This window comes from Protopterus annectens, chromosome 4.part0 (assembly GCF_019279795.1).
Source record: "Protopterus annectens isolate FY-2018-M chromosome 4.part0, PAN1.0, whole genome shotgun sequence".
In the NCBI taxonomy this organism is placed as follows: Eukaryota; Metazoa; Chordata; order Ceratodontiformes; family Protopteridae; genus Protopterus; species Protopterus annectens.
Window position 1 is genome coordinate 637,721,401 of NC_056733.1, and position 27,813 is coordinate 637,749,213.

The window sequence follows — 27,813 nt, forward strand, 5'->3', positions numbered from 1 at the left end:
GGGTTTTTTGTGTCTCTGGAGATTCTGGTTTCAACTCTGAATTAAATTTGAATTCCTATAGCATGTTATGTACCTGACTGACTGAATGTTGTTTATTTTGTTGCGTAGTCGTTTGTGCTTGTAAGATGGATGTAGGCAGAAGATTGTTCAATATTAAGAAGGAAGTGCTACTGAAATTGAAAAAAAGAAACAAAAAACACAAAATAAAAAACTGTGTTTCCTACCTTTCCTGGAACTAGTGTAGCCCAGATAGAGATTTGCTGTATCCAGGACTTTTTTTGTAAGCTTCTGAGCGGTGCTCTTCAATTTTTCTCCTTAGATTATCTAGTTCTCTGCTGTCTTACACTTTAACTTATTAGTGTAGTACTTTAAACTATTCCCGGTGCCAGAAAGTGTGCTCTTCAAATTTTCCCTTAGAACTAGCTGGTTCCCCAGTAGTAGCACTAAAATCTGAATCCCTGTTATTAGCACTTGCTCCAAAACCTGCTGGAAAGCACTAGGAAGCCTTAAACTGATACAAGCGCTCAACTCTACTTGTTAATAAGGAGAAATTAATTGTAGGCACTAAACATCGTATAATTGCAAAGTACCTTACCAAGGTAAGGGAAAACAGCTCTTGTACTTCACAAAAGAAACACCGAACCAACTTGTCCAAGGGACAGCTTCCAGTGATTTCTCCTGTCCACCTGGTGAATCTGAGCATACTGGGGCAATGCAGCAATTGCCTCATGTACACAGACAACCCTCTCGCCCTACCAGCCAACACTAAAATCTGCGAGAGATACACTTACATAGCCAAACTGGAAGCAAAGCTCTCTCCAGCCAAGATTGTGCTAGCCGGTCAAGAGGAGAAGGTTAACACCTGCACTACACCTCAAGCAACACATAGCCCTTCAAAACTCCTGCCACCAACATCCACACATAGTAACAGTAAACCCACTTATGCGGAGGCCCTTAACATAAACCTGCCCAAGCAACAAGGGCCTCTGAAGCTGAAACCCAAACAAACACCAGTCACAACCAAAGTGACACATAGCTCAAAACACCAGTTTGCCACCAAACAACAGCACCTAAGGCAAGACAGCTTAACCAACACTTTAGTCATAGGTGACTGTATAGTCAGGCACACTGATATCACCAGGCTGAACAAGAAGAAAATTACTCTCAGCTGCCTGTTGGGTGCCAGGATCCTCCACATAACGCATGCACTCAAGTCACTCCACAACAAGTACAAATACGACTCTGTCATTGTCCATGTTGGAGTGAATGACTTCAGACATACCTCCCTGGGCCTTCACCCAGAATGATACCAAACAGTATAAGGACAAAATGATTGACTTCAACAATTGGCTAAGTGTCTGGTGTCATTCAAAGTGGGTCCAGTATATGTCTGCCTGGGACAACATGATTGACAGAGTACGATACTTTGCCAGAGATGGTCTGAACCTGTCGCCCCTGGGATTCAGGTTACTGGGCAAGGCTCTTGCCACCCCTACAGTGGCTTTTTTAGGCAAGGCTCAAAGGACAAAACCACCACCGTAACAGATATAAGCATGTAAAATCTGAAGGTAATGCTACTCAATGCTTGAAGTCTAAACCTCAAAATGCACTCTCTCTCGTGGCACTCTTTAAAAAAAAAAAAAAAAAAAAAAAAAAAAATGGAGAACATCGATATCTGTGCAGTAACTGAGACCTGGTTCAAGGCTCCAGAGAGCACCCCTGCAATACCAGGCTACAACTCTTACCACACTTTTCAGCCACCAAACCAGGACCGAAGCACTAAAGGTGAAGGAGTGTTCATATTAACCAATGATATTCACACCCCAGGCTAGTTGCTCAACACAATGCATCTGAAATTCTTCAGGTGCAACTAACACTAGGTAAGACTGCAATCCAAATTGTAGCTTGCTACAGATCCCCCACCATGCCCCAAGATTCTCACTACACCTTTCTAAACGTACTGGAAAATATTAAGATACAACCAAACATCCTAATATTGGGTGATTTCAACTACCCTGTTAATAATTGGGAAAACTACTCGGGTACCAACACCTTTGGCCAAAGGTTCTTGGAATTCATAAATTCTAACGCCCTGAATCAACTAATATAGTCACTTCATGACACCCATGCCAACAGAACTGAAAGTTCGACTTCTGAATCCTACACTAAGGCACTGTACGAGCACATCCACTCGTGCATGAATCGTGCCATTCCAAATAGAACCAAGACGCTCTCCTCCAAAAAAAAAAAGGAAGCCAATCTGGTGGTCCCCTGCCATAAACAAACTATACAACAGAAGGAAGAAACTGTTGCAGAAAAGTGTAAAATCCCAGGATGCAAAATACTCCCTTACCAGCCTCAGTAAGAAGCTGAGATCACTCATAAAATCCTCCAAAGCTAGTTACGAAAATAAAATTGCCAAAAATTCCAAGGACAGCCACAAAGCATTCTGTAGTTATGTCAAGTATCTAAATGGCAGTACTCAGATCTGTTCTGAGCTACAAAAGAATGGCATTAAATATACTGATCCCAAGGATATTGTCAATATCCTGGCAGATCGATTCAGTGCCAACATCACCCCCCTCACCCCCTAAAGGGCCCATCTCAATACCAAAAGATTGCCAAATTCCAGTAATCGCAGCCACACAGGTAAAAAATGCACTCTCCAAAGTTAAGAATACAGCATCCATGTGACCAGACGACATCCCGGGCTGTGTATACATGAACTACAAAATGAAACTGGCACCTCACCTATGTGTCATGTTTAATCATAGCCTCACCTCAGGCTTTGTGCCCAGTGAGTGGCGCACAGCTACAATTATCCCACTCCACAAGGGGGGATCCAACTTGGATCCCGGGAACTATCGTCCCATCAGTCTGACAAGCCTGATCTGCAAAGCCATGGAACGCATTATCATGGAACTTATAAGCAAAGACATTGGCAACCTTCAAACACTGGCCCCACCCAGTTTGGTTTCGTAAAGGGATGGTCTTGTCTCCTCAACCTGATTGACTTCTTCGAATCAGTCTCCAGAGCCGTGGATGAGGTAAGGTGGTCCACACAGCCTGTCTGGACCTCGCCAAGGCCTTCGACACCATCCCCCACTTTGGAATCATAGATAAACTTGCTAAGCTGGGGATTAATCCCTACGTCACTCGATGGGTTGCCAACTGGCTTACTGACAGAACCCACACTGTAAAAGTGGCTGACTCAAAATCCATCTCCAGACAAGTGGAGTGCCTCGGGGTTCAGTCCTGGGACCGCTGTTGTTTGGCATCTACTTCTCTGAACTACAGGCCAGCACTAAGGTACTCTGGCTAACAAAGTTCGCAGATGACTACAAACTGGGAGCCATTATTGAATCCCCAAATGATGTGGATATTCTACCAAAGGACCTTACAGAAACAGATGCTTGTTGCCAGAGCCATGGGCTCATGCTAAATGCCAAGAAATGTATAGTTATCCCCTTTGTGAAAAACCATGTATCCATGAATTACCACATAAGTGGCAGTACACTAAACACCGGAAGTGTGATAAGGGACTTAGGGACACAGGTGGACAGTGGTCTCTCCTTCGATAACCACATTGCCACAACAGTCAGGAAATCCTTCTATGTGGCACACCTCATTACTAAGGGTTTTCATCCAGAAAAAAGTAGGTCATTGTCCCACTCTACTCATCCCTCATTAGACCCATTATAGAGTACAATGCCCCGTTTGGTTTGTACCTCACAAGACCTCTGCAACAACTGGAAAGGCCACAGAAGTACCTCACTAAAAGAATCACAAGCCTAAAGCAGATGCCCTATGCTGACCATCTAAAAAGACTCCAGCTATACTCTTGTCGCGTATTGCCTACTCAGAGGTGATTTCTGCTTAACATACAAGGCCGTGTCAAACACAGAGCTGTGGGACTTGCTACGCTTAAATCCCAATCCCTCAGAGCCACACACTCCAGGGATCTAAACCTGGTCATCACAATGAACAAAATATGCTGGAGGGATAGGTTCCTGACCCAGAGACTCCCCATACTCTGGAATAGACTGCCCATACAGGTCAAGCTGAGCGCCTCTTTGGCCCTTTTCAAAAGGAACGTTGACGATTGGATGGGAGATGGGAAATTCACCCCTGGGAATATGTCAGTCACCCTGCTAGACAGGGGTCCAGGGAAGTAAATATTCTGGGAAGAAATAGCCAGTGAATTGTTATGGCTAGGCTTGTATTGACCCTAGGACCTATAGCCTAGTACCACATTCTTAACATAAAACAGTGTGTAATTGGGTTTCTCAAGTAAAAAGCCACCTGTACTTTGCCCAGATATTGTATCTTAAAATCGAGACATATTTAAAAAAATGTAGCACATATCTTGCAACACATAGATGTGGTACTGCTGCTTACTTGCAACATGTCAACTGGCATATCCTTAAAAGCCATATTGAAACGTGTATAAGTTCGAGGCAAAATGCAAGTATCTGACTCATGCAAACAGTATGGGATGGGACAGTGAAGTATAACTGTGGTTTATTGGAATCATTACCTTTCAAGTAGTCTACAGTTTGTTTTTGTCTGTCATGGCGTTTTGCTTATAGGCTTTATGGGTTTCCAAAAAGACTGAAAATAAATGTAGAGTAGAAGCTTAAATTTTCTTTGCAGTCTATTTTTATTGCATAGCTATTTAAATAAGGGGGTTCTGGTATTAGACAATGGGTGTAAATTAGCAGAGTTATGCACTTTGAATATTTAAGCAGTTATTAAATTGAAAGCCATTTTAATATTTCAGTGGTGTTTGATACAGTTGGACAAGTTTTGTGTAGATTTCAGGTTGACATTTTTATACAGCATTTTACTGTGCTGGCAGTTTTGCAGGGCTTAACTCCTTCTGCATGTCAACATTACTTAAATATACTCTTAAACTGCTTTTTATGGGTAGGCCATGTTTCTTGCTAATAAAAGAAAAATAGGCATACAAAACTGACCGGATTTCCATCTATGAGAATGTGTGACTTTGGAGTTGGAATATTTCAGCTGTGGGGAAGTCAAGGGGCTTACTTCACCCCTTGAACAAATGTTTTGAAGAGATTTTGTTTGCTTAATTTGTGTTTTAATATGTATACTTTTTGGGTGAATGGGGCTATTTTATTTGATGCATTTAAGGCTTAGGTTTTTGTAGGATTTGTTTTGTTATGTTTTTGTGTTATTAGTACAAGTGTATGTGAAAGCATAAACCCATTCGGTCCAGAAAGCATGGGCCATACACAGTGCATGTCAGAAAGGTGAACCTGTTTAGCCCAGAATTCTGTAATGGTTGTGGTTTGTACTTCATTGTTTTGTCTGCACTTTCTTAACTTTTGGAAATGAGTAATGAAATCTCTCTCTTTTTGTTTTTAACTGTGTGTCATCTTTCTGGTTAATCTTTGATCAGTTCTGCATTACTAATATAAAGGTTCATCAGTGATCTGCAAATTGGTCTCCCCTTGACAGTTTTGCATTGCCGTAATCATTTTTAACTAAAAGATTAGCATAGACCTAGTACTGTGCTAGAGTGTTCGTTCTCAGAAGTGGCATGCACATCAAATGCATGGGTTTCCTGACCATTTCAGTAATGCAGAGTGCAACCATGATGAAGATTTCATTAGTGGCCTAGGTGATGGAAGGCAAGCTTGGCTGGTGTGTGCATTTGTGTGCATGCTAGTGTGTGTCATTGTGCGAGTGTGTGTGCGTTAGCATGTGCAACTCTGGGTGGGATAGACTGTACGCTCGTGAGACTGTGTGCGAGACTGTGTGATCTGTGTGCATGTGAGTGTGTGACTCTGTGTGCATGTGAGTGTGTGTGCGTGTGCATGACTCTGTGCTCCCGTGTGACTCTTTGCACGCGTGTGACTCTGTGCGTGCACCCATGTGACTGCGCACACATCTGTGTACGTGCGACTCTGCGCATATGAGACTCTGTGTGCGGGCGTGCGACTCCATGTGTGCATGTGTATATGTATGAAGGGCTTGCATCAAACAAGAGGAGAGTAGGAAGAGGCAGACAAATGTCTACAGTAGACCATGTATAGAAAGATGCTGGGTTAGTGGTCGAAGGGCATTTTTAAGTTTAGCCAAGCAGAATTCCCAAGTCCTACTTGTTTCCTTTTATAGATAGGAAGTAGTCAAGTTACAGTTCTGTAGCACATTAGCATCCTCTGTCCAGCAGAGACATAGGTTTCACCTGTGGGATAATTTTATGGTTTCCCATCCATGTCACTGCAGGGCAATCCATGGATAACAGACCAGGGGCTATGTTATCTCAAAAATGTATTAATTAATATCTTGATAGTGTGATGCCAGAATGTGAATACCTTCTGATCTTGATTACGCTGTACCTGGGGTCACCCACAGCATCTGTGTGGCAGTTATTGACATGAGGAAATACAAGCACTATAATCTGGGTCATGCATTATGCCATCTGATCATGGAGTATCCAGCTGGCATTTCAGTCCTTGGCATGGGATTCATAGTGGGCGAATTGTCGGTATGTGCAAATGAAGTTTAACAGAATTCATTAATGTTGTACTCTCCAAAATGAATCCGCAGAAGGTAGACATACTCTACAGGAAAAATTGTAAAAGGTTGCACAGCTTGAAATCTGACAAGTTAGTGTTAATTGTTTCACTGGGTTTTTGCCACAGAAGAACATTTTTAATGTGTATTCAGTGATTAGTTTGATACTGTAAAAGAAATATTTTATCTGATCTATGATACTGAAGCTTCTGGCATTGAAAATACTCTTATTTATTCCTTTTTAAGTTTGTTTATGTTAGTCATTGTGTGTCAGTTTGAAAATATGTTCCATTAAGATACAAGATGCTTACCAAATAGAAATGTTGTAGATGACAGTTGCTGTAGACTGTGAGGTATGCCAGCTGGGAAAGAACAATATATGTAAATTAGTATTTATGTTAGATGTTATGAATTGTAATGTAGTACAACAGATTTACTTCAGTTGATCGAGTTACCACAACATTGAAACTGAAAAGATTGAAACGAGAACATCAAACAGACACAAGAATGACTGCTACCAAAACTGAAATTTACAAGATCGAACCATTGTTTTGTATTATGTACTAACATAAAGTTTCTAAAGCTACAGCAACATATGATAACATCCGCAGCTGTATGCGCGTTCTCATGCATAAGACCGACAAACTAGCTGCCTTTATTTACTTTTATGCAGGGGGGCAAGCCTCCCTGCACCCCCCACGTCCCCTGCAAATTATACATACCAACTCTGAAATTGCAGCATTGAGGAAAAGGGTGAATTTCCCGATCCTCGCTGTACTGCAATCTCCATTCAAAAGCTACAAGGTTTCAAAACACAAAAAGTTATGTGCAATATCTGCAGCTGATTTTTTTGGTGTCTTCTGTTGCGGATTTATAAACGTTCATTATTCTAACCTTTCAGTGTTGTTGTTTCTCTGTTTACAATTGCAATGTTATGGTAACTCAGTTAACTGATAGGGACCCACTACAACATACCCAAAAAGTGGTTAAATAGGGTGATTATTGTACCCCAAGGTGCACTGGTATTTGGATTTATTATACCTGTAAAGGTGCTGCAGCTAACTTGGTAGACTAATGCATTGTTTGAGAAAAGCTCATGTCCGCATAGACTCCTTCATGTGATTTGTACAGAATCTTCTACAACAATAGCTTTATATGCTAGTTTTTTCCTTTCTAGTGAAGACCGGCATCGCTCTCAGAGAGAGTTCTCCATATTGTTTGTGCCACATCGCAGTCATCTGTGTGAACACCGACTGGATGAACTTGGAGTTTTGAAATCCTTCCTGCACAAAGGGGAGTATGCCTTGGATCTAATTCCTTTTGACTGGGATCTCCTATCTATGGAATCTGAAAATATGTTCCGGGTAAGTTTCAAGTCAGTTTCTCTTTTGAATAAGTAGTACATTTTGTGTTCTGTACAACATTACTTTATCCTTTCTTATCCATCCAACCACAAGTAATGTAATGTCACTGTGTTTGAGCACATGGTGACCATCCATTCCTACACTGGTCCACAGTACTTGTAGTCAACCAGTTCTTAACCACATTTTAGCTAGAGAAGGGCGTTCTCGAGGTATAAGGACACTGTGGAGGTGTCAGTAGTAATGTCATAGATCTGCTTCATGCATTTTTTATTTATTTTTTTAAGTAAGCACTTGCATTAAATTGTCACTCAAGACGTAGGCAAACATACATTAACAGAAAAGAAAAAACATTTTCCATTTAAATGAAATGTATATCACATGTATTTTCTTTGCTACTATCAGTCCATCATTACAAAAAATTGCTGAATTCCTGCTTTTCCTTAAACCTCACTCCGCCTCCTCCTTCTGAAAATTATTATGCATGTATTGTTCCCATAGTTTCCATTTACATAAGTTGCTTCTTCCCCTTTCTAAAGACCCCTCTTCCAGTTCTTTTATTTCTGTTATAATGTTCAGTACGTCGAGTACAGTTGGTGTAGACTTTGATTTCCATTTTCTAGTAATTGCTTTTTCTGGCAGCCAACAAAATTAAACGTACTAAGGCCTTACTATGTCTAGGTAATTCTGATCACATCTCTCAGCTCAAAAGAATCATTTCATTACTTACAGCCATTTGCTCACCCAATATTTCTGATAGAGTACTCTGTAGGGAATTTTTTAAACTCTGCCAACTCATTACACGCCCAAAACATATCTTCCCAGTTACTTCTTGCTTCTCCATCACACCTCCAACACTTGCTGTCTACTGAGGAAACTTTCTTTGAAGTCTGCTGGTTGTATAAAAGTACCAATGCAAACACTGCCAAGCAAAGATCCTAAACCTTTGAGACTATGTTGCTTACTTTAGAGCCATACATATGTCTTCCCATTGTTTTCTTGTAAATTGCTTTCTTTTCTAACCTCCTCTGATTGCTACTTTTAGTTATCATGCAATAATTTATACGCCCTTCTAATTATCTCTTTTTAACAGCTGTTTCTGTTCTAAATTTAACTAAAAATTCTACCAGAGCATGTCTTACAAATTCCCCTATCTCTTTCCCTGTACTATGAGATCAAGCCCTGGTAGTGAAGGCAGTCTCTGGCCTACAATCCAAATGTCTTGTTGGCCTCGCACCCTCTATTACCTTTTGAGTTTTACTTCCAATGTCTTGGTTCCTTTGCCAGGTTTCTCTAGTAAATTCCAGCCACCCTTGCCTATTTTCTGTACCCCTACTTGTAGTCATCTGTATTGGCAATATCTTGTTTTTCCATTCTTGTATTGGCTTAGTTCTTAGAATTCTGTCTACTAGTTTATGAATATAATATTCTGTATGATGTTATTCTCTCTAAGGATCTGCATCCAAAATCCCACTCTCTGTCTCCCCCCCCCCCGTCTTTCTCTCTCTTGAACTGCCCCCTTGCTTTATCATTATTCCTGACCACTTTGAATTATGCATATGAACCTATATAAAATATACATTAAAATCAGAAAAACCTAAACAACCTTGTTCTATTGAAAAACCTAAACAACCTTGTTCTATTGAAGGATCAACTTATCTCACTTAACTCTTGCTCTCTTTCCCTCCCAGATAAATTCCTTCAGTTCTGACTTGGTGATTGCAGTTTTTTTAACATCTTAACCTTTTCCATCTAAGTTGTGGTAGTTTTTTGTAAGGCATAATTGTTTTCTTTGTGCTTGAGTGTATTGTGTGCTGTGTGTGCAATAGCATCTTTGGATTTTGTGTCTGTATGTATATGTGCATGTGTTAGGAATGAGGCTGAGCTGTGGTGACAGGTAGTGCATTTAGAATGTTGAGAGATTCAGTTTGCAGTGCGTAGAATGATAAATAGATGTTGAGATGCGTAAAGTGATTTTGAATAAAATATCTACACTTTGTAGTTGTTAAAGGCATATATGTGTTTGGGATTTAATAAATAAAATATTTAGCACCCTAAGAACAACTTTTTTGCACACAAGGTCCATACCCCAGAGTATCAGACTTTTAATTTATTTCTCCAGTCTTCTCTCTGTAACTTTTTATCTATACTACTTTTATTAATTGATTTTGGTGATTTGCAGTATTGTACTTTATGTAGAAGAGGTAAGTTTTGTGAGTGAGATTGGTGTAGAAGTCTCAAATTACTGCAGTTTTTTTAAATATTTCTGGCTCTCTCTTGACCAGTGAGAGTAACTTCACCTTAGTTTATTGGCCATTTAGCAGTTTTTTCCATCGCTTACAAATTCTGGTTAAAAGTCTGCATTTGCGCTTGTTTCTCAGCTTTCCTGTAACTAGTCTAGTCCAGATACAGATTTGCTGTATCTTCGACTGTTTGTAAGCTTCTGAGCCCCCACAAGCCTTTCTGTGTTAGAGGAAAGCCTTCTAGCTTGTCAATGGGAGTGGTAAGCACTAAGCCTATCTACCACAAGAGGAGTGGTTACTGGTCCAGAAAGTGAAGTGTATTGGCCATTTGGGTAGTTTTTTCCATCTCTTTCAACTTCTGGTTTAAAAGCCCGCATTTGCACTCATTTCCCACCTTTCCTGTAACTAGTCTGGTCCAAGTACAGATTTGCTGTATCCAGGACTGTTTGTAAGCTTCTGAGCCCCCCCAAGCCTTTCTGTGTCGGAGGGTAGCCTTCCAGCTCGTCAGTGGTAAGCACTAGGTAGCCTATCTACCACAAGAGGAGTGGTTTCTGGCTCAAAATTGTAGTTTATTATCCATTTGGGCAGTTTTTCCATCTCTTTTAACTTTCTGGTGTAAAAGCCTGCTTTTGACCATGTTTCCTGCCTTTCCTGTAACTAGCCTAGTCCAGATACAGATTTGCTGTATCCAGGATTGTGTGTAGCTTCTGAGCGGTGCCAAAGTCTGCTCTTCAATTTTTCCCTTAGACCTGCTAGTTCGCTCCTCTCCTGCACTTTTACTAGCTTAACAGTCTAGCACTTTACCAGACTTCTTGTAGCAATTATTGTAGCACACAAAAGTGCTACCAGCATTAAATCTTCTAAAAGGAAACTGCACCAGTACTTATTATTAATACCCACTCATTCAGGCATGTCTAAAGGTCAGTTACCTGTGCTTTCTCCTATTAACCTGGTGAACTTGGGCATCCTGAGGCAATGTAGCAACTGCCTCATGTACACTGACAACCCTCTCCTCTTACCTCCCAACACTCAGACTTGCGAGAGATGCACTTATATATCCAAATTGGAAGCCATGTACTCTCCAGCCAAGACTGGAATAGCTGGTGAAGAGGAGAGGGTCAACACTTGCACCTACCATATGGAACACACAGCCCTCCAGAACACACACCAGCACTGCCTTCACATAAAAATGCAAACCATACATCCACCTTTGTGGAGGCTCTCAATAAAAATCTACCCAAACAGCAGAGACCTCCAAGGCAGAAACGCACTCAACCATCACAACACAACACTAATCACGAGACACACAACTCTCCTAAACAGTGTGCCACTCAACCAAAGCCCCTAAGGCAGAACAGCATGCCCAACACACTGGTCATAGGTGACTCGATAGTGAGGCACACTGATGTCCCACTCACTAAGTTGAATAAGGAGAAAGTAACAGTCAGCTGCCATTCAGGTGCCAGGATCTGCCACATAACGCACGCACTCTGGTCCCTCAACAACAGGTACAAATATGACTGTGTCATTGTACATGTGGGTGTGAATGACCTGAGACGTACCTCCCTGGACTACATGAAAAAAGACATGGAGGAGCTCTCGGATTATGTAGCCCAGGCAGTTATGACCCTAGCTGTGAGCAGCATCCTACCATCACCCAGAATGACACCACAGTACAAGCAAAAAATTATTGATTTCAACAATTGGCTAAGTTTTTGGTGTCATTCTAAGGGGATCCAGTATCTATCTGCCTGGGATGACATGATTAACAGACCTCGAGGCTTTGACAGAGATGGCCTGCATCTGTCACCCCTAGGCTTCTGGATCCTGGCCAAGGCACTTGCCACCCCTATAGTGCCTTTTTTAGGTATTGTTCTAAAGACCAAATTACCACCGTAACAGCTACAAACGCAATCTGAGGGTCATGCTACTCAACACTAGGTCTATATCTGGAAATGCACTCGCTCGAAGCACTCCTTAAAATGGAGAACATCGACATTTGTGCTGTAACAGAGACCTGGTTCAAGGCAGCAGAAAGCACCCCTGCACTACCAGGTATAACAAATTCCACACCTTTTGGCCCCAGAACTTGGCCCGAAGCTCCAAAGGCGGTGGTGTTTCCATATTCGTAAAGGATGCGCACACCTCCAGACTGGTAGCCCAGCATAATGCATCATAGATCATGCAATACACATGTGCAGCTAACATTGGGTAAGAGAGAGAGATTCAGGTCGTAGCCTGCTATAGGTCCCCAACAATGTCCCAAGACTCTCACTCCATGTTCCTAAGCACATTGGAGAAGATTAGGGTCCAACCTAACACACTCATACTGGTCGACTTCAACTACCCCTACATTAATTGGGAAAACTACTCATGTACCAATACACTTGCCCAACGTTTCCTGGAATTCATTAATTTAAATGCCCTGGACAAGCTCGTTCTTACCCCCACTAGAGGTAGCATCATCCTTGACCTGGTCATTACTAACATGGGCAACCGTTGCTCTACACTAGTAGTTAACTCCTCCCCTGGTTAGATCCAACCACAGACTAATCACCCTGGAAATCCACCCCCCACACAAAGGTAACCACCATGAAAAACTTCTCCAAAGCTAACTTTGGCCTCCTAAAAACAGAGGTAGCTAACTTCATGGCACCCATGCAAATGGAGAATAGTTGCATGACGGCCTCCTAAAAACAGAGGTAGCTAACTTCATGGCACCCATGCAAATGGAGAATAGTTGCATGACCGCCGAATCATACACCAGTGCGCACTGTACAAACACGTACACAAATGCGTGGATCTCGCCATACCCAGTAGAACCAAGACGCTCTCCTCCAAAAAAAGGAAGCCATTCTGGTAGTCCATTGCCATAAACAAACTCTACAACAGAAGAAGGAAACTGATATGGAATAAAGTGAAGTCCCAAGATTGGAAAAAAACTCCCTTATCAGACTCAACAAAAAATTGAGATCCCTCATCAAATCCTCTAAAGCTAGCTATGAAAACAGAATTGCAGCAGATAGTAAAGACAACCACAAGGCCTTCTACAGTTATGTAAAGAATCTCCATGGCAATACCCAGATTTGCTCTGAGTTACTGCACAATGGTACCTCTTATACTGAGCCAACAGATATTGCCAAAGTACTGGCCGACAGATTCAGTGCCAACTTTACCCCCCCCCCCCCCCAAAGGACCAATCACAATACCAGTAGATTGCCAGACATCCAGTATTACTGCTGCACAGGTTAAAACAGCACTGTCCAAGGCCAAGAATACAGCTTCCATGGGATCTGACAATATCCCTGGCTGTGTTCTACCTGAACTACAGAGTGAACTGGCACCTCATCTGAGTTCCCTGTTCAATCACAGCCTCACCTCAGGCTTTGTCCCTACCGAATGGTGCACTGCTACAGTCATCCCTCTCTACAAAGGAGGGGCGACTACAGACTCTGGGAACTATCGCCCCATTAGTCTGATAAGTCTGATATGCAAAACTATGGAACGCATCATCGTGGGCCTAATAAACTAGGATATAGGGAATCTCCAAACTCTGTATCCCACACAGTTTGGTTTTGTGAAGGGAAGATCATGCCTGCTTGGTTGACTTATTTGAGTCAGTCACCAATGCTGAGGATGAAGGCAAGGTGGTTCATACAGCCTGACTTGATCTGGCCAAGGCATTTGATACCATTCCCCATTCAGGAATCATAGAAAAACTCATTAAGCTAGGCATCAACCCCTATATCACTAGGTGGGTTGCAAACTGGCTCACAGATAGAACCCACAGTGTGAAAGTAGCGGACTTTGTCAGAGTGCCGACCAGTCACAAGTGGAGTCCCACAGGGTTCAGTCCTGGGTCCTCTCCTGCTTTGATATCTACTTCTCTGAAGTCCAGGCCAACACAAAGGGTCCTCTCCTGCTTTGGTATCTACTTCTCTGAAGTCCAGGCCAACACAAAGGGTCTCTGACTGTCAATGTTTGCAGACGATTGCAAGTTGGGAGCTGTTATTAACTCCCCAAGTGATGTTGACATCCAACAGAAAGGCCTCACTGAGACCAACGACTAGTGTCAGAACCATGGCCTTAAGCTCAATGCCAAAAAATGTGTCGTCATCCCCTTTGGGAAAAACCCTGTTCCCATGAATTACCACATCGATGGTACTGGATTTTCCCCCAATTTTGAAAATTTTTTTTTCTAAAAGGATGGTTGCTAATACCAGTGATTCAAGCAAACCTAGGTTTTGCTTGGATACGAGTGTTGACAACTATCAGATTTGTAAGATCATTCAAGAAAACTGGAAGGTCATCTTGGGCAACGATGATATGGTTAAAGTAGTGGGTGATGCACCAGCTTTTGTATACAAGAAAAATCAGAATATTAAAGACATGCTGGAAATTAAGGCCCATGGTCTTTGTCACTTGGACATTGGTAGAATAGGAATGTTTAAGTACACAGGTTGTAAGGCATGTAGGTACATACAAGTGGGTCCACATATTTTCTTGCAGCAATTAGATTGTAACATTACAGTTCCAGCTAGAATAGACTGTAACACCAAAGGTATTGTTTACGTTGCTATGTGCAGTGGATGTCCAGCGTTTTACGTGGGAATGTCCACTAGATGTTTGCGCAAACATATTTTGGAGCATGTATATGCTGTTAGGGCAAGAAACACCAATAATGCATTATATAAGCATTCTGTAGTGTGTACAAATTGGCAAGAAGTTTACATCAGGGGTGGCGATTAAGTGTGTAGTTGAACAAAAAGAGGCAGAGTGGCAACTTAGACTCGCCTCTCATATGCATCCCTGCTTAAATGACACAGTCAACATTAAATGTTTTTTTAAAAAACAGAAATAAATATTAAATAATACTTGTGTTTTACACATATATATTTTTATATGTATTTAACAAGCTCTTTTTTATTTGAGTGGTGTGGTTCACTTTAATTGTAAATTGTTAAACAGGCTTGATTGGTTTCAGCTTAATGATTTTATTATTTAAATAGAGAGTTCATGGTTACTCTTTGTTTTTCTGATGAAGGCGTTCTGACAAATAGTGATTAAGTGAGTTTTTACACTAAAAGGCTTGGTCTTTTGCTGGTTCCATTGGTGTTTTACTTATTTGATCGATGGTAGTCCTCTGAACACAGAAGGTATTATAAGAGATCTGGGAACACAGGTTGACAGCAGCCTCTCTTTTGACCACCACATTGCCACTGTGGTCAGAAAGTCCTATGTGGCACATCTCATTACTAAGGGTTTTGCATCCAGGAAGAAAGAGGTCATTGTCTCCCTCTACTCTTCCCTCATTAGGCCAATCATCGAGTACAATGCCCCATTTGGCATGTCCCTCACTAGACACCTGCAACAACTGGAGAGGCCGCAAAAGTACCTCACAAAGAGGATCCTAAGCCTTAAACACTTGTCCTATATGGACAGACTCAAAAAACTGCAACTATTCTCTGTCTCATATCACCTACTTAGAGGCAGTCTCTGCTTGACTTACAAAGCCATGTCTGATCAGCTCTCTTAGAAATGCTACATCTAAAGAAATCCCAATCCCTCCGCACTACATGCTCCAGTGACCTCAACCTCATTACCACAATCACAGAACGTGCTGGAAGGGACAGGTTCATAACCCAGATACTGCCCTTGCTATGGAATAGACTTCCCATACATGTCAAACAGAGCACTTCACTGGCCCTCCTCAAGAGAAACCTTGATGAGTAGATGGGAAATAGAAAATTCACCCCGGAGATCACTCCAGTGGCTCTGCTCGACAGAGGCACTGGGAACCAAGGTCAGGTGGCACAATGTCAGGGTAATCCTTTGGGCTAGGTTTGTAAAAGCTCCAGAGCCATTAGCCTAGTACACACCTATGAACCTTATGAAAAGTTTTACTGTCAAGGCCTCTGTTAGTGAGGTTTTGTGGGTAAGTTATGCTATTTTTATTTAATATTCAGTCAGTGTTCTTTCTTTTATTTTGCAGGTAATTTTTGTATTTTTAATATCATTATTCATGGGATTAGTAGATTTAAGACTGGGTGTTATTATTTTGCTTTATATTTTTGTGATGGAGTTTTTACAGATTTCTTCAGATTAGATTTGTATATAGATTTGTATTAAGGATTTTTTTTTTTATTTGGGAGGGTTTATGATTTTGTTAGTATAGTAGTACTTCGCATTGGTAAGATTTTTATTAATTCAATTCTATTTTTATATATTTCTGAATCTGTTAATGTATGTTACCATATCAGTAGGCATGCATTGACTGTGTGTTTGTTTTTTGTTTGTTTACTTTTGTTTACTGGGAATGTATGACTGGGCCAGAAGCCCATTTTCAGTGGAGGCTTGTGGAGAAAAGCTCCACAAACAAAAATAAAAAAAAATTACAAAACATACAAAAATACAAGGAAGGTATTTAAACCAAAAAAAAGTATGTAACCAATCCTGTGGCAGCAGGTGTAAGTGTAGGGTGGGAGTACAGATGGTCCTGGGTTCTAGTACAAGGTGTGCAACCTTTCTTTAACATTCTTGTTGCAACAGCTGTAAGTGTAGGACTGCCATACACATGGTCCTGGGTTCAAGTACATTATATTCCATATAGTGAGGGAGGATGACATAATGGTTAAGATATTTTCCTTGCATACACAAGGTGCAGGGTTTGATTTTCAAATGGGTTAATTGGCTAGGCTTAAAATGGCCCACCATGGCAGTTAGTGTAGCACTAATCTATAAACCTATAAGAGATTGTAAATAGTGACAATATTTAAAAAAAAAAAACAACAACGTGGTACGGGATTGAGAAATACCATACACAGAGTTGCACTTTCATACAGCAAAAAAGAAGAATAAAAAGTATTTTAATAATGAAGAGTGAATTACAAATGTGTAGGGTTTAAGAGGGAGATGGGGGGTGTTCATGTTTGTTTTTGCTTATTGTTGGGTTTTGTGTATTATGTTTAATGGCTTTGTGAGTTTTTACAGTTGTATATAGGTATCTCAGATGAATGTAAAAGATCCTGCACCACTTATCAAAAAGAATATGGGAAGCTCTCCTGTGCCATTGCCAAATTTCCCTTAGTCAGTATGAGTGCCTCCTTGGGTCTCCCCAGAAAAGTGGCTGCTGGCCTAGTGAGACTAACCTGGTCAACAAAGGTTAAATTAAATATATATGTTAGATGTGTGTGCACAGGCTTGAGAATGTGTGCACATGGTGCATGTACTTGAGTGTGTATATGCATACATCTATATATGTATAAAAAAGCTAACATGCTTTTAGGAGACATGAAAAAGCATGAGTACCAGCAGAAAATGTTCACGAGGAAACATGTAGATTCCACACAGACAGGATGTTGAAAAGCATCTAACTTGTGGTGAAACACTTTTCTACACATTAAGGGGCAGATAAAATGGGAAAAGTCTTACTGGGGCTAAAGGAAAAGTTGGGAGATATATCTGCTTCTTTTCAGTGCAGAGTGCACTTCACTCCACTCTTGAGGTGGATTTCCTGGCATCCATGCCTTAAACACATAAGTTGATTATGATCAGAGATCAGATCATAGTCCTCCTATGTTATGTCGAGAGACGTGAGACTGAGGCTGACATGCAAAGGTGACGCCTGTCTTTTGGGTCGGTAGTCAGGCAGCCTGAATCCTTACCACAGACATCGGTGAGGGACATTCACTTGGAACAAACATAGATACACACAGTATTTCCAGATGCAGTTCTCAATTTCCAATAAGAGCACACAGGGAACACACTCTGTCTGGGTTTCTCTCTCTCTCTCTAGGCCCCCAACAAAACTCCTCATTGGCACAGGTGTAGAGTTGAGTCCTCAGCTGAGTGTCCAAGCCAAGTCCTTCACCACCCTCCCTGTGAACCAGTGCTCTGTGTCCCTGCTCAAAAGAAGCAGACACACACACACACACACACACACACACACACACACACACACACACACACACACACACACACACACACACACACACACACTCTTTGAGATTTGATTTGCTTTGCTTGCGCGCACACAGACACACACACACACACACACACACACACACACACACACACACACACACACACACACACACACACACACTCACTCCTGGGAAAGACTGGCACAGATTTACTCATTCTGCCCCTTTGCCCAGACTATAATGTAGTTACTGCCATCAGACACTCCAAAGTCAGCTACTCTAAGGCTCTTACAAGGGTACCCAATTGTACTGAGTAAAATTAATGTTAATACAAATGGTAGTGTTTGGCCAATGTCGTTAGGCTTCCAGGAGTGGCTACAGTGTCACTAAATGGCTGTAAGTACTCTCAAAGGTTAAAACTTTCTCTTAACAGACCAACCACAATGAAAGGTTTAAATATATTTAATAATACATAATAAAAGAATGCGAAAATACTAAATATCCATTTGCAATAAGCACCACAGTTTCAATCACAGGACATATTAAAATAACATAGATGAATAGATTCACACTGATACAGAAAAACAGTAGTTAACTAATTTCACTATATTTTCCTGACTTAGCTAAAGAATTAATTTTCCCTGGTTACTTACTAAAGCAAGGCAAGATGATGTGGATGGGAGATCCTTCTTTGTCAGGTGTCAAAATGAGACTGCTCTGAGACTTCGGTCTCATCTAGTATTAAACATCATTTCAATGCTGGATTACAGAATGAAACGCACACATTTTTTATCTGAATTCTGGATCCCGTACTAACCCACTTTACCTAAAACTGAACCAGAATCTCACACAATACAGTATGTGTTTCCATACACACAGATAGAGCTTTGCAAAGATGTGTTATAGCATCTGCAAGCCATAAAACCATTTCATCACTTCCACCCTTCCAGGGTAACACTTAGCTCACTGCCAAGGACAAGACACCAGGATTCCTAATCCTAGTTTATACAGACATTTTGCCTTTGGCTGCAATCAGGACTGTAAGTTACAGTCTTTCTGGCCTAAACCAGGTAATTTAATTTCAGGATATTTTTCTAAAAGTTATCTGGGGCTGAGCTTAACATCTTCTCTTCCAGTGTCTTCTGTTGCAGTGTATACATTGAATCAGTAACAGTAGTACAGTATGACATACATGTATATTTCTTTCCCATCCAGCAGGGCACACTGTTGGTACACTTTTAACACAAGCTGCTTTACAAATACATTTTTCATCACAAGCATCTAGTCAAATCAGTTTGATATACAAATGACATATAATTCTTTACAAAACTCCAGCTAGGTATGCTGGCATATGTTATACATCCACTACCCTACTTCCCCTGGCATAGCTGGCAGTACCTCACATTGTCGCATCTCTCCCCCTTTGAAGACTCAAGCTAGTGTCTCAAGTGATACTGGAGAAGTGTTGCTCGAGAGGAATGAGCCTGTCTGGGAATACATTAACCCATACCCTGTCTTCAGAGCCTATCTTCATTGGCATTGCTAACCCTACTACAGTGCTGCGCTGTCATATCCTATGCCTGCAACCCTAGGCTCCATCTTAATAACTTGGCATTTTGCTGGCTGGCTCAATGTAGCCATGTTAAGGGATTGTGGTCAGTGTGGGCAGTAATTACAGTGAATTTCCTTCCATACAGATAGGGTTGATGTTTCTGCAGTGCCCATACTATGCCTAGGCATTCTTTTTCTACAGCTGCATAACATTCCTCCCTGGGTTGGAGTCTGTGGCTGAGATATACAACTGGGTGGTCTTCTCCCTCTAAGGAAACCTGGTTGAGTACAGCCCCCATCCCATGGTTTGAAGCATCCACCTGCACAGCAAATTCTTTGCTGTAATATGGACTGGCCAACACAAGAGGTCCTTCCAAACTCCCTTTAAGCTTTTGAAATGCCTGCTGACAGGCTGGGGTCCACACTACCTTGTCTGACCTGTTTTTCCTTCTCAGGTATGTGAGGGGAGCAGCTATTTAATTGGGAATTAATTTTCCATAGTACCCCGCTGTCCCGAGGAATGCCCACACCTGCTTTTTGGTAATGGGGGCAGGCTGCACCTGAATTGCTTCCAGTTTGGCAGGTTCTGGCCTGATCTTACCACTCCCCACTCTGTCCAAGGTAGGAGACCTCTGCCATACCCACCTGACGCTTACTGGGCTTAATGGTCAATCCTGCCCTTTGCAGTCTGCCCAGGCCTTCCCTGGCATGCTGAAGGTGCTTATGCCAGAAATGGCTGTACATGGCAATATCATTCAGGTAAGCAAGGGCATAATATCAGGTTTCTGCTAGGATACAGTCTAACAGCCTCTGGAAGGTTGCCTGGACATTTTTCATCCCAAAGAGCATCTTTGTGAACTTGCATAATCTGAGAAGAGTCACAAAGGCTGACCTGTCTCTAGTGGTGGGAGTCAAGGGCACCTGCCAATAGCCCTTGTTCAGATCAGTAGTGATCAGATACTTAGCCCCACTCAGCTGCCCTAAGGCTTCATCTGTCCTAGGCATGGGGTAAGCATCTGACTCTGTGTGACTATTTTTCTGTAGTCTTCACAGAACTTGGTGCTGCCATCATATTTGTTTGGTACCAGCATCACTGGGGAGGCCTAGGGACTGCTGGACACCTAGATTACCTCCTGTTCCAACATATCCTGTATCTCTTCTCTGAGTCTGTCTGACTTTCTCAGACACCCAGTGAGGGGCCTGCTTGTTAGGCTCTACGGTCCTGTATCCACACGGTGTTGCACCAGGTGGGTGCACCCTGGTTTCCCAGTGAACGTGCCACCCCAAACTCCTATAACACTCCTCAGATTTCTCGAATCTTGGTAGGGGATAGCCGCTGGGACATTACCACCCCTTCCACTGAGGTGTCAGTCCGAGCCTCCCCAAGATCATCAGTCACCAGATCCCCCTCAGACTCCTCCTGCTATCCATAGTAAATACTAAGCACCAGGGCCTCTCTGTCATGGTAAGGCTTCGTCATGTTAACATGGTACAGTTTGTGCCCCTGTCTCCTGCTTAGCACTTCTACCATGTAGTTGACATCACTGGCCTTCCTTGCCACTTTGAAGGGTCCCTCCCAAGCTGCCTGGAGCTTATTGTGTCTGACAGAAATGAGAACCATAACCTGCTGTCCCACAGCATATTCTTGGGCTCGAGCATTCCTGTCATACCAGACCTTTCTTTGCTGTTGGGCTCCTGCCAGGTTCTCCTGGGGCAAGCCCATGAGCTCCCTAAGCCTTGTCCTGAGGTTTGACATATGCCACAACAGATTCCTTGTGGGATTCACACTCACCCTTTGGCTCTTCATGAATCAAATCTAAAGGCCCCCCTCAGTCCTCACCCTATGCCCATACAACAACTCTAAGGGTGAAAAACCTGTGGATTCCTGGGCTACCTCCCTGTATGAAAACAACATATGGGGCAAATATTAAAACTGGTCTACAGATACTCGTAGCATGGTATTTAGTATAGAGGTTAACCTCTCCACAAGACTACTAGTGGGGTGTGATGTTTAGGTGCTTCATCCCACAGTGCTCTCACAGACAAGCCAGCAGGTCTGACATAAAATTGGCATTTCTGTTAGTCAGCATTTCTCTTGGGGAAACCTGCCCTGCTGAAATCTCTAACAAAGCATTTGCCACCTTATGTGCCTTGATGAAGGACAGAGCCACAGCCGCAGGGTATTTAGTAGCATAATCTACTACTACCAGGATATACTTCTTCCCTGTGGAACTTTGGGTACTCGGAGTACTCAAAATATCCATAGCTACCCTCTGAAATGGCTCCTGAATCAGAGGCAAAGGCATCAAAGGAACCTTGATCTTGTCTCTGGCTTGCCTACTTTTTGGCAGCGCTCACAGGTCCTGTGAGTACCCTGTTAACGTCCCTTGCAATCCCAGGCCAATAAAAGTTCTGTATAATGTCTCTTGGTATGATTTATGCCCATAAGACCTGCAAAAAGGAATGTCATGGGCTATGGCTAGAAGTGCCAGACAGTAGGCTCTAGGCACTACGAATTGCTATATTACCTCGCCCTCTAGCCCTCCCTCGGGTCCACTTTCTGTACAGTAACCCTTTGCTTCTGTATACAGACTCCCCTTTTCCTTGAGGATCAGGTGCCTCCCTAGCTACCTCCCTTAAGCCTTGCAATGTAGGTTCCAACAGCTGAGCCTGTTTCAACTCTGTATTTGTGACCTTGCCCATCTCTCTTTTCACAGGAAGCCTGGTACCCTCTGACAGTGGTGCCTCACTGTCAGCCTGGATACTACCACTCACCTCTACCCTTGCTGTCACTCTGTCCAAGGAAACATCAGCACCTACCAGCAGCTGTGGCTCACCTTCAAGCTCACTGCTGCAGGGTAGCTTCCTCCCTGAAATAGCCACCTCACCAGAACTGGCTTCAGGTGTGGGCTCTCTCTGGGTCTTCCCTCAGGCTACCAGGCCCACATGCCTGTCTCCAAGACTGACTGCATGCACACAAGGTATTGCACTGCCAAAATCATTCCCTATCAAGACATCTGCAGGGATATCATCAAACACACATACTTGCTTGCTTTTTCACCCTCCTAGTAAAGGTGAACCCTGGTCAAAGGCATTTGGAATGGGGTACCTCCTAAAGCTCTGACTGGCGTGGACTTACCCAAGCAAGTACTGCTCCTCTTTAACCACTGCATGCTTCATAATGGTCATGTCAGAGGTTCTCTCTCTCTTAACAGTGGCCTGTTTTTCATCCACTAAGATCAGATACAAAGTGTGGTGGTACTTTGTTACCCCTGTTTTTTCCACACAGCTTACCACTGGCATACTGTTCCCACTTGCTGGCTCCCCCCACTTTTTGTTTCCCACCTTGCTCCTGTGGACATGTATATGGTTACATTTAAAGCATCTAACCCTTGATCCTGGCTGTGTTTCTGAACTGGTGGTTTTGCCTTGTCAGCACTGGATATCCCTTTCTTGTGCAATGATGCCCTGCTTGCCAATTAGACAGCCCCCTTTTCCCCAAGCTCATCTGCAAGAGTTACACTCCCAGTCTGCAAACCAGATTCTCATGTCCTCTGGCAAAGTGCTAAGGGCTTGCTTCCTCACCAAAAGGTCTGCCAACCTTTCAAAAGTGGTGATCTGACACCCACTCACCCACCTATGAAAATAAATGCTTAACTCAGCAATATAATCACATACGCTTTCATCTGCCTTTCGTGTATGCTCACAAATCTTTTTCTGTAAGCTTCAGCTGTTAACTTAAAACATTATAGTAAACATTGTTTTACTTTATCTTGGTTTAAGCAATCAATATCAGACAATTTAGAAATTGCTGTTACAGCTTTACCCTAGAGTAAGGGGGTTAGGAACCATACCCAGAACCCTTGGTAAACATTATACTGTTTATATACTCTTTCAAATATATGAATAAAACTATCAAAATTATCACTCTCTGTATGCTGTGGAAGGAATTTATTGATCTTCATTGCTTCTGGTGTTCAGTTATTCCCTTCCCCATTACGTCCATGCTCCTGTGGAAGAGTCAGCATCTCCCTCTCATGTTGATGCTGCTTCTCATTTTCTTCAGTCTGCAAATGATGCAGTCTCTCCACTTATTCTAATTCCAAACGTTTGGCCTCCAATTCAAGTCTCTCTAACTCAAGATGGATTTTTAAGTCCTGTGAAGAAAAGGTGAACTGTCCTGTTTCTGAGGGCTGTCAGTTCCCATTATCAACTGGTTATCCTCCTGGTTGCTGGTTCAGCCAGTCATCCAACGAGCTAGCCACTCCATGCAGCCAGCTAGCCACCCCAGCAGCCAGCTAGCTGTTGTACTCATAACTGCATCTCAGTCACCACTCTTGTGGTGATGTCATGGTAGAGGGTGTAGCCAGTGTCATTGGCCACACCCCCATGTCCCATTTTGACCTAATTAAAAGGTAGCAACCCTACATGGAATACAAAAAATATACTAGAATGCAAGAGTACATAGGCTCAACATAGCAATTTGGCTGGGATCGAAGAAGAAGGAATGAAAATAGGTAGTGTATTATATCTATCAGGTAGGGTAATGCATGTGCAGGCTGTGTATACCAAGCAGTTCTTGTATTCTTACAAAAAACAGTTAAATATCATGTCATAATTTTGGCACATTTTCATTGTCTTTTTCCAGTGTTTCTGTGTGCATGTCCTGTTGCTCCGTTTTTTTGTACTGTTGTTGATAACTGAGATGAAGTTTTCCCCACTTGATGTTTTTACAGTTGCATTGCCTTAGTTTATGGGTTGGAATACTAGATTTTCTGCATTAGGCATTTGACACCAAAAATGGTAAAGTTATGGCTGATTATTGAAAGGCCCAAAGAAATTCATTGGAGTAGAAGTATATTCCAACATGTACTTGTGACAACCCCTTTCTGGGCCAGTAATCAAGAAGCTTGAATCCTCACCATTGACACTGGAGAGGGATGTGTACTTGGAATACAAAAGGATACACTTAGTGTTTCCAGATGCAGACCTCTCTGCATCAAGCTCAATTTCCCCTCAAGAGCACCCAGGGAACACACACAGCCTGGAGTTTGGTTCTCTCTGTCTGTCTCCCTCTAGGTCCTCAGTAAGACTCCCCGCTAGTACAACTGTAGGGTTCGGTATTCAGCTGAGTATCCGAGCCAAAACCTCCAGCACCCTCTCTGTAAGCCTATTGATTGATGTCCCTGCTCCAATTAGCTGGCATAAATTTACCTGCTGTGTCCCCTTCTGCCCAGAGTATAAGGTAGTTATCCCTGCTAACAGACACTTCCACAATCAGCTACTCTAAGGCCCTTAACAAAGTGTGTCCAATTATACTGTGTAATATTAATAATAATACAAATGGTAGTAGTTTACCAAGACAGCAAGGCCTTCTGGAGTGGCCCAGCACTCTTGAAGGTTAAATACTTTCTACAAGGACCACCCACAATAAAATTTAAAATATATTTAATAATAAATAATAGAAAAACATGAAAATAGTAAATATATATTTAATATATATTTACAGTAATCCACAGAGTTCAAATCACATGAAATATTGAAAATAACATTGATAGACTCATACAAATAAAGAAAAACAATCTCTAAACTAAGCTTCCCGATATTCCTGACTGAATCTAGGAGAATTACTATTCCCTAATAACTTACTTGATAGACCAAGGCACAATGAAATATATGAGCAGTCTTTCTAGTCAGGTTCCTCAGAACAGAATACTCAGTACTCCGAGATTATTCCCTGTAAAATATAGTATTCAAGATGGCTTGCAGAATGACCTCATCTGGTCACCTGCCTCTAGTTCCCACAGTATCCTCATTTGAAGCTGAGACAGTAATTCAGCATCGATGACTACAATACACATCTAAATGTTTATAGCAGTGCTTGGGTCTTCCCCTCTTTTTACTGAGCTAATGAACAAAGGCTCATTCCAGACCCACCGTCTCCGGTCTTATTCAGCATTGTGGGCTGTTGTTTTAATGGTTTAACACCTCATTTACATTTCCCTTATTTTTCTTCAAGTAATCTAGCTGGTTAACCTCTGCTGTCCCAGTATTTTCCATTAAAACATATGCATTTAATTCAGTTACAGCAATGCATGTAGATTTCTTTTCATCCCAGCAGGGTGCACTGTTGATGCATTTTAAGATAAGCAAACCTCACAAATACATTTTCAGCACAAGCATCTGTACAAATCAGTTTGCTATACAAATGACATATAATTATTTACAAAATTCTAGCTAGCTGTGCTGGCACAAGTCATACATCCACTGCCCTACTTCTCCTGGCATGGCTGTTAGTACCTCCAATCATCACAGTACTAAACACTGTGATCAGCTGCAGAGGCCTGATGACTATGTGAATGGTGGCTTGGTGAAGATAATTTTGCTTCTCCAGATGGTTTTCTTGAGGAACAGGTAAAGGATATGGTACAGGGTGATGGGCTGTTAAAATGTTTTTCATGTGTCAGACTTTGGCAGGTTGTTTCTGCACAAGGATACTTGACATTGCCAGATTTGGCACCTCAGAGTCATTGTCTATGGGTAAAGTGTAGGTGCTTGCTCACAAAAAAGGGGAGAGGACATGAGCAAGTAGGACACCTTCCAGTCTTCAGGGATAATTACTAAAAGTGTAAGGAACAGATGTTTATGCATACTGGGTGTGATTGAGGTTTTACTGTTATTAACAAAACTGTACTGTGACTCACAGATGAGACTTTTTTTATATCAGGGATTGGACACTTTGAGGGAGGGGTACTCCAGATCCTGGCAGCTTGACCCTTTGACTGGAACTGTTGGGTCACTGCTTAATGGAGAGGCTGGATAGATTATATAATGGCTAGGAAATATTTTTCTCATACCAGCTACACTTGCAGTTGAAGGTACAGAGCCGATTTTTGTATTACTGCCAAAAATTTGAGTACCCCTTTACATTACTAATGCTGGCTAAATGGAGAGATTGGACAGATTGTATATTTATTTATTTACTTCATTAGTTAACTGATTTTGAACACTAGTCCATATGGTAAAAGAGCATACAGAGTAGTAAAATACAGAACTTAGACCAAGTTTCTTGTATACTATAAAAATCATACTTAAAGAATGATGACTGTATGTGGACAATGTCTTGATAAATGAGATTAGTGTTGAACTTAAGAATAAATGTTAGTAGCAACTTAAATACATAGTATGTATGTTTTTTCCTTGCCACAGAGTAGTATCTTGTGGAAGAATATAGTATTGTAGGACAGAAGTGAGCAGTATAGGGGGGAAGAGTTAGTGTAGCAGGTTGTAGGGAGCTTAAAAGGTGGACTGGGAGGGATAATGGTGCTTTGCAGTTTGAGAATCTTTTGGGTGAAAAACATTTACAGGTGGCTTTTGTTCATAATAGTTTCTTGACTTGCTGTCTGAAGTTGTAGGTAGAGATGTTTGTCTTCTTTTTTTGGGAATGATTCCCAAGTTTGAGGTGCCACTACAGAGGAGCTGTAGTCTATTGAATAGAGATGTGTAAGTGGGGTGATAAGGGAATGGGGATGATTGTGATGTAAGATTGTAGGATGAAGGTGGTTTACAAAGTGTGCTAGATAAGATGATTAAGAAATGTTGGCATTTCAGTTTGTGGGTTAGGGAATCTAGAGTATACGTTTCATGTATGGGATGCTATTTGCCTTAGAAAGTGCTGAGCAGTGATGGTCTGTTTGGTGGTGGACTAGGATGTTGACTCTGCAGATTTGATTGAGTATAGAATGTAATGTGGATTTATGAGCTATTTTTCGTGGAGGATTTTGCAGTACATTATATCTCCGCTTACAACAGCTTCAGGCAACAAATCATGAAGGTATTGTTTACAAAATCACATTGTAAATGTTTTTCATCCAAATGTTTCTTGTGCTGAAAAGTTCCACTTGCATGCATTAACCTTCTATTTTGCAATTGTGGAAGGGAACTTCTTTACCTATGGCTGGTCTTTCTTCTGCAGGGAAGAAAAGGGAAATATTTTTTATCCTAGAAAAGGAGAGTATTAAATTTGGTCTTGGCAGTGGTAATGTGAAATTTTAAATAGAGACTGTTCCAGCCAGATGCCAAGGCATTTAAAATGAGGTATGATTTTTGAGGGGTTCTGCATAGTTACATAGTATATTCTAGTTGTCAGTGATGGGGAGAGTTTTTGTCTTGCGCAGAAGATCATTTTTTTTT

The 27,813-nt window shown here is 41.8% G+C and overlaps 1 protein-coding gene across 1 annotated transcript in view; it reads left to right on the forward strand.

Annotated features, from left to right (window-relative positions):
* The window catches only part of VPS33A (VPS33A core subunit of CORVET and HOPS complexes), a gene marked incomplete in the record, with an annotated part of 507,742 nt that overhangs the window by 165,744 nt on the left and 314,185 nt on the right, over positions 1-27,813 (forward strand). The window contains 1 exon segment of the mRNA XM_044068595.1: positions 7,721-7,907. Within this exon segment, the coding sequence (XP_043924530.1) occupies positions 7,721-7,907 (187 nt within the window).